The 15,302-nt window shown below is 43.6% G+C and overlaps 2 protein-coding genes across 2 annotated transcripts; both read left to right on the top strand.

Moving 5' to 3' along the window:
• Positions 1–9,328: 9,328 nt before the first annotated feature.
• LOC139822288 (uncharacterized) lies at positions 9,329–10,417 on the top strand. The gene has a single exon (XM_071793902.1). The coding sequence runs from the start codon at positions 9,329–9,331 to the stop codon at positions 10,415–10,417; it is 1,089 nt and encodes a 362-aa protein (XP_071650003.1).
• A 167-nt stretch (positions 10,418–10,584) lies between these two features.
• LOC139822280 (uncharacterized) lies at positions 10,585–12,651 on the top strand. Its single transcript, XM_071793897.1, has one exon. The coding sequence runs from the start codon at positions 10,585–10,587 to the stop codon at positions 12,649–12,651; it is 2,067 nt and encodes a 688-aa protein (XP_071649998.1).
• The last annotated feature ends 2,651 nt before the right edge of the window (positions 12,652–15,302 follow it).

Here is a 15,302-nt window from a genome sequence, read left to right as displayed (position 1 = left end):
TCCTCTCTCTCTATCTCTCTCTCCCCTTAGTACCTCTCCTCTCCTTCTCCCCTCCTCTCTCTCTCTCCTCTCTCTCTCTCTCTCTCTCTCTCCCTCCTCTGGAAAATTTCGTAACCGATTTTCAAAAGATACCGGTTCCCAAAAAGATCGGTAACAAAAAACTATACAGTTTATAGCACTCCCGGGAAATATATATATTCTACCCCTACTTCATATACAATTCTTTGAGATTTAGGTTAATTAATTCACGAAAATTGGAAATATTTCGGTACCGGCTTCCAAAAAATAGCTCGGTAACAAAAAATATATACTTTATAGCACTCTCCGGGAAATATTCTACCCCTACTTCATATACAATTCTTGACATTTCGGTCCATTAACGAATAAGTAGTTCGCGGACAGACAGACAAACAGTCGGGTTTTATAATAGTATGATAAGAAGTATGATATAATCATATTAGGACTTGAATAAGTTCTCGCTGTTTTTTGTGAAATGAATTTTGTCGTGTCTATCCTCGTATTGGAGGCCGTTTTTCCTTCATGCTCGTCTCAAAACGCATCAATTGTAGTCGATAGCGATCTCCCGTGGATGGTTTCGTAGGGTTTTGAGGAGCTCATAATAGACTACACCCAGCTGATCCCACCAAATACAGAGCATGAGCTTGGAACCATGGATATCTGCTTTGCCGTCAATGTTGGTGCATGGCCGGGCTTACCTCACGATTTTCTATGCTTCGGGTTATCGTAGTGTATCCACTTTTCATCGCCAGTCACGATACGATGCAAAAAACCTTCCTTTTCTGCCGTTGGAGCAACTGTTCACACGTGAAAAAAAAACGCCGTTCGACGTCTCTCGGCTTCAATTCGTACGGCACCCAATTTCCTTGCTTTTGAATCATTCTTAATCCTTTTAAACGTTTGGCAACTGTTGTGTGATCAACTCCTAATGATTCTGCAAGTTATTTTGCGTCTGACTTGAGTCTTTATCGAGTAATGCTTCCAATTCTTCGTCTTCAAACTTTTTCGGTGCGCCAGAGCGTTCTTTATCTTTAACATCAAAATCATTATTTTAAAGCGTCTAAAACCAATCTCTGCATGTTGTTTTCCGACAGAGCATAGTCGCCGTAGTTCCACAAGAATTCTATGTGCTTTAGCTGCAGATTTTTTTTGAAAAAAGTAATGCAGTAAAATTTCCCGCAAATACTCTTTTTTTGGCACAAATTCGACATGTTTAACGCTATAAAAAAATATGTTGTTTACACTTCGGCGGAATAACATATACCGTTATTTCGAGCCCTAGTGGTGGAGGTTCACGATGAAGTTGGCTGTAGTATTGCCTGATTCAAAAAAGCTAAGATAAACGCCATTTATCGGGAAACAGCGAGAACTTATTCAAGTCCCTAATATATGACCATATAAGTTCTTATCAGGCCAAAATTCATATGTAAGCATATAAGATCGCTTCTTATATGATCATATAAGACATTATAAGAGAGTTTTTTTCCCGGGCGGTCAATTTTTTTTCCCCCTTCTCTTTTTCTGATATAAATATCTTACGATGAAACAATGATATTTATATTGTGAAAAGAAATAACTTCAAAGAATTGTAAAAAAATCTTTAATACAAAATTGTAAAAAAAAGTAAAGCTTGTTAAAGTTATAGACAAGGGCAAATATTAATGTAAATGTAAATATTTATTATAATCAAAATAATCATGTTTTCTATCAATTTGAAGAAATTTGGTTGCGTGTTAATTATTTCGTAATATCTGTTTATATCTAAGCCACTTAAAGATATCAAATATATAGTATCAGAAATCTGCGCGGGCGCACGTCTACATTCGGCTTTTGCATTAGATATTCTGTATTGATCGTCAACTTAATTTCAAAATGATGAAATTATGGATATCTAACTACGGCCGAGATATGAGTCAGCAGTATGAAATCCTACATTGACCATATACCTTGAACGGATAGTGTCATGGCACGTGAAATGTCTAGTACCGTCGGTATAGTCTAATTACGTCAATATCGGATTTCCTCTCTGAACGGACGTCGCGTCGTACGTTACTACACCGAGTAGAGCTTTCTCTATTATCTGCTTTCCTTGTCAGCAGGCCGGCACGTCCGATCTACCTCCAATTGCGTGCCCAAAGCCCGAATAAGCTAACCGCACTGAATCGGATTCGAAATCCGTGTGGATGCTCTGCGCCCGAACTTCAAATTATACACAGCCTGTGGACGTCTATCGGGAGAGTAGTTTTGTGCGCATTATACAAGCTACATAGAACATGGATCCCAAAATACACATATCCCGGAAAAAATATTTCATATCTGATCATATATGATCATATATGAATGGCCATATATGGTCAGATATGGAAATTGGCCAGATCTGAGGATATATGATCTGGTATTATTGTATATGTTAATATCTGATCAGGTATGATCAGGTACGAACTATATATTTATCAGGTATAAACATATATGTTTAAGTAAGTTTCAGAAAATTGTATATATATTTTCAAAAGTTATTTTTTAAGAGTGTGCAACTTTATTATAAAGTAGACTCTACGATACAACTAATACAAAAATTGTGCCGCTCTATAGTGCGAGACAGTGTCGTGTCTTTTGATACCGTTCTTATAACACTGTTTGTCAAATTTTAAATACGAGAAACAGATCCATCGAATGCCATCTATTGAATACTTTGAGATGCAATATCTGATCTGATCATATATAATATTATATGACTATATAGGTTCATACATGATTATATATGCTCTATATATGGGTATGTAAAACTTATATCTGTTCATATCTCATTTATACATGTTCATATACTGTCAAATATGAATATTTTTCCTGGACATTTTGTTCGCGGATATAAAAGTCCGGGAAAAATATTCATATCTGACAGTATATGAACATATATAAATGAGATATGAACAGATATAAGTTTTACATGCCCATGTATAGAGCATATATATCATATATGGTTATCTATCGCCATATATGATCAGATCTTGTTCATTATAATGTACGATGATCTGATCATATATATGGCGATAGATAACCATATATGATTATATATGCTCTATACATGGGCATGTAAAACTTATATCTGTTCATATCTCATTTATATATGTTCATATACTGTCAGATATGAATATTTTTCCCGGACATTTTATATCATTATATCCCAATCTGGTCATATATAGACAGATCTGATCATGTTTCATATCATTTCCGGCCGTATACGAACATATACAATCATATACAGCATCGCGTCTTGTCATATATGATCATATACAGTGCCGATACAGTTATGTATGGCCATACATAATTATATCTGATAATACATGGCCGAACATTCTTTATATACGACCATGTAAGGCCAGATACGATTATGTATAGTGTCATATCTGGCTACACATAATAATATGTCTGACCATATATGAACTTATATGATCAGATCTTGTGTCATGTATAATGTACGATCTGATCATATATGGCGATATATAACCATATATGATTATATATGCTTTAGATATGGGCATATAAAACTTATATCTGTTCATATCTCATTTATATATGTTCATATATGTTCATATCTCATTTATATATGTTCATATACCGTCAGATATGAATATTTTTTCCCGGGATACTACATACAGCAATAAACATAAAAATGGCCAGACAGCCGAAGCGTTTGAAACATATTGATCAAGCTGTATTGCGGTCTATTCTCTTTATTCTCTGAGATGTAGTTAAAAATTATCTTGAAGAATAAACAATATATTAAGTCGTTTGCCCGACTCTCACGCCGCGGATGGTGGTAGGCACTTGAGATTTAATGTTTTTTCTTTTTGAAAGTCTTTATTCACATTTTTATTATGTACATACACACACACACTACACATACACGCACGCACACCCACACACACAAATATTTAAAATATATTTTAGTATTTTTAATAAATACTTTTGTCAAAAAAGACACGGTAGAAGAGAGTGTCTTTCTGGCGCTATACTTACGCCGTCCAACTAGTTGAGCGCAGGCCACAGATGTCTTATACACTATAGTAGATCGCTAACTTGGGGCTTTGGGTATGGAAAAACTGAGATCGGGGTTTGGTTGTGACACTCTACAACAAAATGACGGTAGTGCGTGTATTAGTGCGTGTATTTTGTGATATTCTGGCGGTATGTGGTGTTCAGATTACGTGTTCAATATCATATTTCTATCACGTGATATTGAACATGTGATCTGAACACTAACACATGCCGTCGGGTATTATCTAAGCATTAACTCATGTATTACCATTCATTTGGTTGTAGGATGTCATGACTTAACCGGAAATCCAACAGCCAGTCTCAGCTCTTTTGACAAAGTTAGCGTTTTACGAAGGTTGGTACAAAAATAATGCCTCCTAATTTATTTATTTCGAATCTGGCGTCATAGAAATTTTAGATTTCACTGAGTTGTTACTTGAGATCTCCAGTTGCATTATGTTGAGTGGTATGTGATCAGTTACGTTAGTGTGTTCAACTATAATCGGTTCAGCTGAACCAATGCATTTCTGGATGGACTCAATCGATTTGTTGGGTTCATATATATTATATATACAACAAAATTGTTTTTACTTTTACTCTAAGTGTTTTTTCTATGCTGAGATATTCCAGCTTAAAGTTCAAAATTTTATCTAAAATTATTTTTGTGAGAAAGCGCCACGAGACGGATTAGCCCGTCAACGCAACTTCGCTGTTGCACGGAGCTCGCGCGGCCATCTAACATGTAACATCTGTGTCATGTTCGTGAGCTTGGTTACGTTTACTAGGTACTTATTTGTCAGTCTGTACTGTCATTACTTCTGTCGATTATTTTTTCCGAGATAGCATGGGCTCTATAGTTTCCGCTGTCAGTCTTACAAATACAAAATTGGCACGAAACAGTCAGCGAGAAAAAGAAAATCTTATTATCTGTTAAAATATCCGAATACCAAAATATATATTATCTCAAAAAGTCTTTACAAAAAATAAAAAATATGCTAAGTACATAAACCAAAGTATATATTAAAAAAAAAAAAAAAAAAGGGAAAAAAAAAAAAGATCTGTTTTAAAAATTGATTTTGTTCAAAAATAAACATGAGATCAATACAATTAACTGCATGAGTTCATAATTATATAGTATCAATGTTATAATCTAAATGTTACAATTTTAGTACTACTACCTACACATTAAGTAAGAAATATTTAGCTCTTTTTCTATCAGTTCTCTGCATGTATTTATATATATAAATGTTATTAGTTTTATATGTTATTATTTGGGCACGCCAAGTTTTCGAGTCTTGATATTAAGTTTTTCTCAATTTCTCACCTGGATATTTCAGCGTTTATATACATATATAAACGCTGAAATATCCAGATGAGAAATTAAGAAAAACTTTCCGAGAAAAAACTTTTATATCACACGTGCGTGGAAGTGGCCCATTACGCGCGCGCCATCTGTGTGACAAATAGCCGATTCCATACACGAGTCAAACAGTGCGGTAATGTTTACATTACCGCACAGTTTCGAAGAAACAGTATCTTTATTTTTTATCTCGGAAGAGGTACTGAAATTTATACCATGCATAAAGCACACCTAAATTAACGTATATTCACAGTTTCAAGAAAATCCTAAGAAAATTGATTTTCTCTAGTATAAGGACCGGAAAACGTCCTTAAACAATATTATATGGCCATATATGAGAGTATATAATTATATATGGCCATATATAACCATATATGATTATATACTCGGGAAAAATACCTTTTATTTGTTCATATTAGTAAATATATAATTATATATGGTTATATAAGAAATGGAAATATAATCTTGAACAATATTATATGGCTAAATCTCTTTAAGTATACTTTATATAGTCATATATGGTTTTATATACTAGTATATTATCATGTGTGATTATGTAAAAGTATATTTATAAAGTTAAAGATAATCCTATATGAATATATACTCTATAATGGATCTATCCATATAAATTTGTATAACTGTTATAAATATTTTTCTAGTATATTATTTTACTTGACAATATCAAATTAATATAAAATATATTATTTTTAGTTTCAATTTACACAATTGCGTTTTAAGTCCGACAAAGTCCATATTGGCACGCAGTGATGCCAATTTAAGAAACTGAAACATGTATTTACATAATATATTGATATTGTGAATATTATTAAGCATCAAGATCCGCTTCGACCGAAAACGGCACTTCTTATTGCTTATATATTATTTTAAGTTTTCTTTTTTTTTAATTTTGCATAAGATACTTAATTTTTTTAATTGACATATTAATTTTTATTAAATATTTTCGTAAACAGTGAAATTACCAGTAATAATTCGTGAAAAAACTGTTATATAATATATATTATAGTTTGTATAAACAAATATATTAATCGTATTATTTGCAAACATACCTTATAATTTAAGCTGAAATAATAAAATTGTATATGAATGATATAGTCATATAAGATTATATGTTTGGCGCACCGCCGTGTATCATAGTGTAAATAGTAGTTAATGATAGGATTGATTTCGTGTTGTCGTTTCACATTGTTAATTGTACGGTTTTTGTATTGATCAGTTATACCGGGTTGAATTATCGCGCCTATTAGCGAAACGTCGGTGGATCGCGATTAGTACACTTGTCGATATTCGCGCGACTCACCCGACTCGTGCTGCCCGCCCACGGGTGGCATCCCCAATTATGAGAAGAATTCGGTACTCGCTCGCGCCGTACTTCGCAGGTGCGCGAGCCGAGAGAACGGAAGAGAGGGACTCATCAGTCGAACGTCGTGAAGCTCACACGTTTACCGTTTCGCATGTGCAAACTTGGAGTGCTCGGTCGCCCATCGCAGACCACGAAGGCCTAATCGCTTGATATCCTGCCTATCTATGACTGCTTGATATCCTGCCTATCTGTGACTGCTTGCTATCCTGCCTATCTGTGCCTGCTTGCTATACCTGCCGGTCCGTGCCTGCTTGCTATACCGGACTGTTGCATGCTTTCGCCTTGCACGCCAGAGATCTCGCCAACGGGAGGACGACGTCGACACCCAGGAGGCGCCGGGCAACGACACGGTGAGTCGCCTCGCATTTTTTGATATTCGTTTGCTTGCTTCGCTTTATTCACTTTCGCGAGGGCACGGGCCCTCTGGTCCTTCGAGAAAATTTGTCGACCAATCGCAAATCCGGGGAGCGCCTCATACCCCCCCGTGCATTGGTCCTTCGAGCCGGATGCGCGCGCTAAAGTAATAACGCCGACCTTTCGCTCGTGGATAGCATTTCTTAGTGGTTTTGATCGCGATTGCATTACAATTAATCAGTCGCGTATTCTACACCCGCCGCGATATCTCTCGGCCGCAACATTGCTTCGCGACGAGAATACGCGCGGGAAACTTGTCGTTTGATCGCTTTGTGGTTAATTGCTCTTGTCGTTCGTTATTGAATATTGTCGTTAACCGAAATATTCAACATTGGAATATTCTCGGTTAAGCCATACGTTCTCGCCGCGCCGTCGACGGCCTTGACGCTCGGTCACGGGCCGGCAGCGTATATACACATTTTTTCTACGTAAGCTCGCGTTCCATAATAACGCGCTACATTATTTTCGTTGTTGCTGGGTGTGTTTCGGCCAGACTCGAAATACATATTGAAAATATACATACGGAAACTATTATTCCGATCGTTGGAATTCTCGCAAACAACATTGCCACCGATCGAATATACTGTTCGCCGGCACTGGTTCCCGGTATAAAATATATTGTAGCACTCAAGGTAATCCTATTAAAGACTATAATTACGATTATAATCACAATTGCAAAGAAGTTGGCGTAATTGATGCTCATGTCGTGGATTATTGCTCGTGTCATGTGTGTACTGCTCATGTCGTATACGCTGCTCGTGTCGTAGTTCCGCGCACAACATGTATTGCCGGAAACTTAATCTGAACAAATACTTGAGTGCATTTCTCGCCGTAACCGGGCACCTGTGCCAACCTAATTGATAATTTTGATCGTTAATACAACTATTTTCTTAATTTGTACATCCCTTGCAACCCTCTTCCTTGCTAGCTCTACACTGCATTTAATACCCCCTTTTTGCGTTCGCCATTCGCTCTTGCGATTAACAAAATTGTCATTTTCGGCTACGTTATTATATCAAAATTGAGGAACATTCTCTCGGGAACATTCCATTGAGCCTTCGCGTAGGAATCCGAACCGAGCCATCCGTTATTTGTCACCTTGGCGAGCGGAACGGTTGTGTTGTTTTTCTGGCATTCCAAAGTCGAGTCTTACGCACTCACCCCGTCCCGGGTCCCTTATGACTCATCGTGCACCGTCGAGTCACCATACACTCACGGTGCTTTTGGACACCGCCGTCTTGGCGCATCACCACTCGGGTGGCGCCGAACGGTAGGACCTCGTTACCGCCGTTTTGGCGTAGCACCATCGTTCTCCCGCTATCACGGAGGGCTTCGGGTGTCGCCGAACGGCTGGACCTCATTCGGAGGTCACACATCGTCACGCGTGATGTCTCTCGTCCGCACGTCGCTTGGGCACGTTCGCGGCGAGGATATTCGCGTAATCGTAGCTCGTTGAACGAGGGCGAGGCCCTACACCCTCGCCCCGTTAACGCGCACCGTCGAGTCACCTACACTCACGGTGCCTTTGGACACCGCCGTCTCGGCGTATCACCATTCGGGTGTCGCCGAACGGTAGGACCGCATTACCGCCGTCTTGGCGTATCACCACGTCCCTCCCGCTATCACGGAGGGCTCGTCGGGTGTCGCCAAACGGCCGAACCTCACTCGGAGGTCATAACCGTCGAGTCACACACACTCACGGCGTCATTGGATCCCGCCGTCTTGGCGTACTGCCACGTCCCTCCCGCAACCACGGAGGGCTCGTCGGGGTTCGCCAAACGGCCGGACCTCATTCGGAGGTCCTGCACAAGCTCGCTCGCTTTGAGCCTCAAGTGGAACCTTCCCACAGTTCGGAAACCCCTCCAACCGAGGAGGAGAAAATTGTATCGCTCGTGGCGCTCGATCCGCCTGACGCGGTGCATTCATTGCTCGAAAGATTCTCTTCAATCGAGAAAATTGGTCGAAGCATAGCATACATTCTTAGGGTTGTAAATCACCTTCGGCAAAAAAATCCGCATCGGCCTCGTCGCTTGCTACCAGACGCCTTCAATTCCGTCTTCGGCTGGGTCCTCGTCGGGTCGGTATCGACGCAGGCGCCGGGATCCACACATTCGTTTATGACTCTCGATTCGTTGGACGCATCTCTTAGTCGATTTTGGCAACTAGACGAGATTCCATCGGTCCCACCGTATTCGCAGGAGGATAAACGTTGCGAGGAATTATTCGCTCAGACCACGCGTCGGGACGCGTCCGGTCGTTTTGTCGTATCGTATCCTTTCAAAAGGGATAAACCTTGTTTTGTCGGCACGCGTCAAGTAGCCCTAAATAGATTTCGCGCACTTGAGCGTCGTTTTAAATTAGATGCAGAGTTTAAATTGAACTATAACAAATTCATGCAGGATTATTTGAATAACGGTTATATGAAAATGATTGAACGGCCGTTTCCGGTGGACGGACCTGTATTCTATTTGCCCCATCATGGGGTAGTTAAATCGGATAGCACTACCACAAAATTGCGGGTCGTATTTGACGCCTCGGCGAAGGACTTGAACGGCGTTTCGTTGAACGACGTATTGCGATCCGGGCCTAAGTTACAGACGGATATAGTCGTGATATTGTTGAGGTTCCGGGTAGGCCGCGTGGCGCTCACCGCGGACGTCAAACAAATGTTCCTTCGGATCTTGGTCGAGCGCGGTCAATGTGACTACCAGAGAATAGTCTGGCGTTTCTCGGAGAATGATCCGATGTTAGACTACTTGATGTTGACTGTCACTTTTGGATTGACGTGCTCTCCGTTCCTGGCAATCGCCTGCTTGTTGAAGTTGGCAACGGAAGGCAGAGTGAGCTACCCTCTGGCCGCGGCGGTCTTGGAGGAGAGCGTCTATGTCGACGACGTGGTGGCGGGCGCCGAATCTGAGGGGGAAGCCCGTGAGCTTCAGCGGCAGCTACAAGCCTTGCTTAAGACCGCGGGTTTCGAGCTCAGGAAATGGGCCAGCAGCCATCCGTCAGTCTTAGCAGATCTTGATCCGGAGCTTTGCAGTCAATCATTGCTATCGTTTGAACCCTCGGAAGATCAGTTTCTCAAAGTTCTCGGACTTCGTTGGTATCCTCAAACGGACAACTTCGGCTTTCAGGTCCACCCGTTGGACAGAGATTGTACCAAACGCACCATTCTTCGGAACTGGCTCGTATTTTCGACCCGTTAGGCTTTCTGACTCCCCTCACGTTTGCAGCTAAAAGACTGATACAGCAACTCTGGGTGCTCAAATTAGAGTGGGACGATAGGCCTCCTTCGGAAGTATGTTCTCGATGGGGACGATACAAATCGGAACTCCCCGCGCTAGCTTCCATTCGCATACCTCGTACTATCGCCATGGCCAACGTAATCCGACGGGAGATACACGGATTTTGTGACGCGAGTGAACAGGGCTACGGAGCCGTTGTATATATCAGAATCGTCGCCGAGGACGGGGTACTGATTCGGATGCTCAGCGCCAAGTCAAAGGTGGCCCCGCTTAAGGCCATCACCTTGCCGAGACTCGAGCTTTGCGCAGCCGTTTTACTGTCGGACTTAGCGGAGTATATCGGGAACATTCTCCGGCCTAAGATTACTATCGACGGCACGTACGCGTGGTCTGATTCCGAGGTCGCGCTCGCCTGGATACGTTCGGCCCCCCACCGTTGGAAGACGTTTGTGCGTAATCGTGTGGCCCGCATCCAGTCCAACACAGATATCTCTTGCTGGAGACATGTCGACACCAAGTCTAACCCCGCCGATTGTTGCTCAAGGGGCTTGTTTCCTCAAGAATTAGTGGATCACCAGCTTTGGTGGACTGGCCCTGCGTGGCTCGCCGAATTCGAACCCACTCCAGAAACGATATTGGAAGCTGACGATTTTCCGGAGGAAGAAAAATCTCATGCTTTTGTTGTCGTAAATCCTGCTGATGTCGTAAACTCTGCTTCTGTTGTTGATTCGCTTCTCGCTCGTTTTTCGTCATTGGATAAACTCGTTAGAATATTCTCTTATTGTCTTCGTTTTGTTAATCGACTCAAGTCGAATTCACCCCACAGAACTCTTGTTGTAGACCAAGTCGAATTCCATTCGACCCTGCTATACCTCGTTAAAGTTGTTCAATCTTGTCGCTTTGCAGAGGATCTCGATAGGCTGAAACGCAATCAACATTGCTCCAAACCTCTGCGACAACTCGCCCCTTTCGTGGACGCGCGCGGAGTCCTCAGGGTGGGCGGTAGACTCACGCACTCCGCAATGTCTCATGAGGCCAAGCACCCCGCGTTATTGCCCGGTAAACACCGGCTCACGGAACTCATAGTGGAGCGCACCCACCGCCTACACTTGCATCCGGGGCGTCGAGCGTTGCATTACCTACTACTGCAGCATTTTTGGATTCTGGGGGCCCATCAGGCCATCAAACGTTGTTTGTCGCGTTGTTACCAATGTTTCCGGGCGAACCCGCGTACCTTGCAACCGCCCATGGCGGACCTACCGCTCGACCGGGTACGTCAGGCCAAACCCTTCTCAATCGCCGGGGTCGACTACGCGGGCCCCTTCTTTGTATATAATCGTCGTTCTCGCGGGGCAACGCCGTTCAAGGCGTACGTGTGCATTTTCGTTTGCTTTACCACGAAGGCGGTTCATTTGGAACTTGCTTTTTCCTTATCTACAGACTCGTTTTTGTCAGCTCTGAGGCGTTTCATCGCTAGGCGCGGTCGCTGCTCGCGGATCTACAGCGACTGCGGCACCAATTTCGTGGGGGCTCAGCGCGAGCTCGTCAGCTGCATGGAGGCGGCCTCAGGGCGAGAACAAATCCAGTGGTCCTTTAACCCCCCTTCCGCGCCACACTTTGGTGGCCTCTGGGAAGCGGGGGTTAAGGCGACAAAGACCCACTTGAAACGCGTGGTGGGAGCGCAGATCCTCACGGTGGAGGAATTCAGCACCCTCCTAGCACAGGTAGAATCCATCCTGAATTCCCGACCTTTGTGCCCCACCAGCTCGGATCCCCACGACCTCGGGGTGCTCTCCCCGGGGCACTTTATCACATTAGAGCCGCTCGTAGCGGTTCCTTATCCCGACCTAGACCCGGTGCCGATAGGCAGACTCGATCGATGGCAGCTGGTGCAGCACATGCACCAACAGTTCTGGAAACGGTGGCATGAAGAATATCTACACACCCTCCAGCAACGACCAAAGTGGTTAAAGCCGGCTGACGCGATATCAAAGGGCACGTTGGTCCTTCTAAAAACCGAAAACGCCCCTCCTCTGGCGTGGAGACGAGGGCGCGTCGAGGAATTGCATCCGGGTCGTGACGGGGTCGCCCGGGTCGCTACGGTGAGGACGGCGGATGGCCTCCTTAGTCGCCCTCTGGTGAAGTTGTGCCCTCTGCCGATGGACGGCTCACCGGAGGGACTCGCTCAAACGTAGAAAATACGGTGTATTTTGGTGGGCGGTAATGTTTGGCGCACCGCCGTGTATCATAGTGTAAATAGTAGTTAATGATAGGATTGATTTCGTGTTGTCGTTTCACATTGTTAATTGTACGGTTTTTGTATTGATCAGTTATACCGGGTTGAATTATCGCGCCTATTAGCGAAACGTCGGTGGATCGCGATTAGTACACTTGTCGATATTCGCGCGACTCACCCGACTCGTGCTGCCCGCCCACGGGTGGCATCCCCAATTATGAGAAGAATTCGGTACTCGCTCGCGCCGTACTTCGCAGGTGCGCGAGCCGAGAGAACGGAAGAGAGGGACTCCTCGTCAAACAGTCGGAGAGGACACATCTCTCCGCAGAACTTTTCGTCAAGCCGCCGTGCGGCACACACATACATATTCGCAAGACAGCCGTCTTACGGCAAACACATTTTTGGCCAGCCGTCTTACGGCAGGGACTCATCAGTCGAACGTCGTGAAGCTCACACGTTACCGTTTCGCGTGTGCAAACTTGGAGTGCTCGGTCGCCCATCGCAGACCACGAAGGCCTAATCGCTTGATATCCTGCCTATCTATGACTGCTTGATATCCTGCCTATCTGTGACTGCTTGCTATCCTGCCTATCTGTGCCTGCTTGCTATACCTGCCGGTCCGTGCCTGTTTGCTATACCGGACTGTTGCATGCTTTCGCCTTGCACGCCAGAGATCTCGCCAACGGGAGGACGACGTCGACACCCAGGAGGCGCCGGGCAACGACACGGTGAGTCGCCTCGCATTTTTTCTTTGATATTTGTTTGCTTGCTTCGCTTTATACACTTTCGCGAGGGCACGGGCCCTCTGGTCCTTCGAGAAAATTTTGTTGACCAATCGCAAATCCGGGGAGCGCCTCATACCCCCCCGTGCATATGATCTAATCTAAAACGTAGCTTAATGTTAATAAATAAAATATAAATATAATCTAACCTGCTTATTTCTAATATTCAAGGGAACCATTTTGTGGATTATATATATTAAAAATCAGACATCATAACTGTTATAAGACAAATGTTAAAGTTATCGTATAAGAGTTAATATCTTCAATTAAAAAATTTTGATTACAAATAACCATTATGAATGATTAAAATTGTATTTTGGTTACGAATAACACTTATTAATGACGGCAATTAAATTTTGGTTATCAGTAACCAATATAAATGACCGAAATTTAATTTTGGTAATCAGTAACCATTATCGATGACCTGAATTTTATTTTAGTTACCGATAACCATAATCGACAGCGAAAAATTTTTTTTGTTACCGATAACCAATATCGACGGCAAAAATTCTTTCTGGTTACATTCAAATTTTCAATTGTTATTAACATTACTAATAATTAGTATTCATTGACAACATAAAGAAAATTAATTATAAAACTTATACATTTTATTTTAAGCAAACAAACGGGATGAAAATATATGAAACAAAGATAGAAAAGAAACATTAGTACAATATTTCTATTAACACTTGTATATATTATACATATATTAATATTTAATATTGAAATTTTTGGAGCCGGTGAACCGACCGACGCGCCTGTTGCGGCGGCGATAGTCCAGGCCGGGGTATTTGCCTTCGGCCCGCGGGCCTTGACCGTCTTTTCATTTTTCGCGGCCGCCCCGGTTTCACCCGAATTCGCGGTGGATACGCCGAGTCCGGCCACCATGTCACGTTGATTCCCTCCCGAATTGCGGTTTGCACCCTTGGGCGCTCGGTATGCCAAATCCGGGAAGAAAGAGCGTTCCGGCGTGGGGGGAGCGCGATAGTTCTGTGCGGCACGGCTGCTAGCCTCCGCCCGTGCGGCCCAGCGTTCAAGCGCGTCCATATCCGGGACCGAGTCCCGTGGTATTTGCGTCTGTAGACGGGGACGCATGTGTCGGTGTGCGTAGCCGACCTTTTCCTCCTCACGCCACGGCGGCGATAACCGATCGAAAAGCGTATTTAAGCACGTCAGGTAATCCGTCACAGGCTCTTGTTCCCCCTGCGTCCGTCGCATTATCTCGTCGCGGAGGGCGAACTGAAAATCCGGGTCTCCAAAACGTGTACGCCATGCTGTCTTAAACGCGGCCCATGTCGTCAGGTGTTCCCTCTTTCCGCGAAACCAATAAAGCGCAATACCCGATCGAAAGAACGGAAGACACCGTAAAATATCCTCGTTCGCAACGGGAATCAATTCACGTCACTCTTCAATACGCAACAGAAACGTTTCGGCATCCTCTCCGCGCGCGCCCGAAAACTTTAAGTCCCATTTTCGCATGATATTATAAATGGTCGTCGCGGAGTTGCCGTTCGGATCTTGCGAGGCCCTATACGTGTGACTCAGGGAAACGTTGGGGTGGTCGAGGTGCGCCCGCGCACCCATCGCTGCGGACGGACTATCGGGGCGAAGGTCTTCCGCCGGAACACCGAGATATTCGGTATGGACCGGGAGGTTTGCTTCAGCCCCCGTTGCAGCCGTCCGATGACCGCGACCCACCAGACGCAGCCAGAGGCATCACGATCTCGCCGAGGACCGGGGCGGCGCTGACCGATGCGTACTACATCGGTAAAGGGATATGGGCAACCAGGCCGGTGCCGGCTAAGCGGCCCATAATCCAGCTGCAACG

The sequence above is a fragment of the Temnothorax longispinosus genome, chromosome 1, assembly GCF_030848805.1.
Source record: "Temnothorax longispinosus isolate EJ_2023e chromosome 1, Tlon_JGU_v1, whole genome shotgun sequence".
NCBI classification, from domain to species: domain Eukaryota; kingdom Metazoa; phylum Arthropoda; class Insecta; order Hymenoptera; family Formicidae; genus Temnothorax; species Temnothorax longispinosus.
The sequence above is the reverse complement of the archived record's forward strand: the minus strand, read 5'-3'. Positions and strand labels throughout refer to the sequence as shown.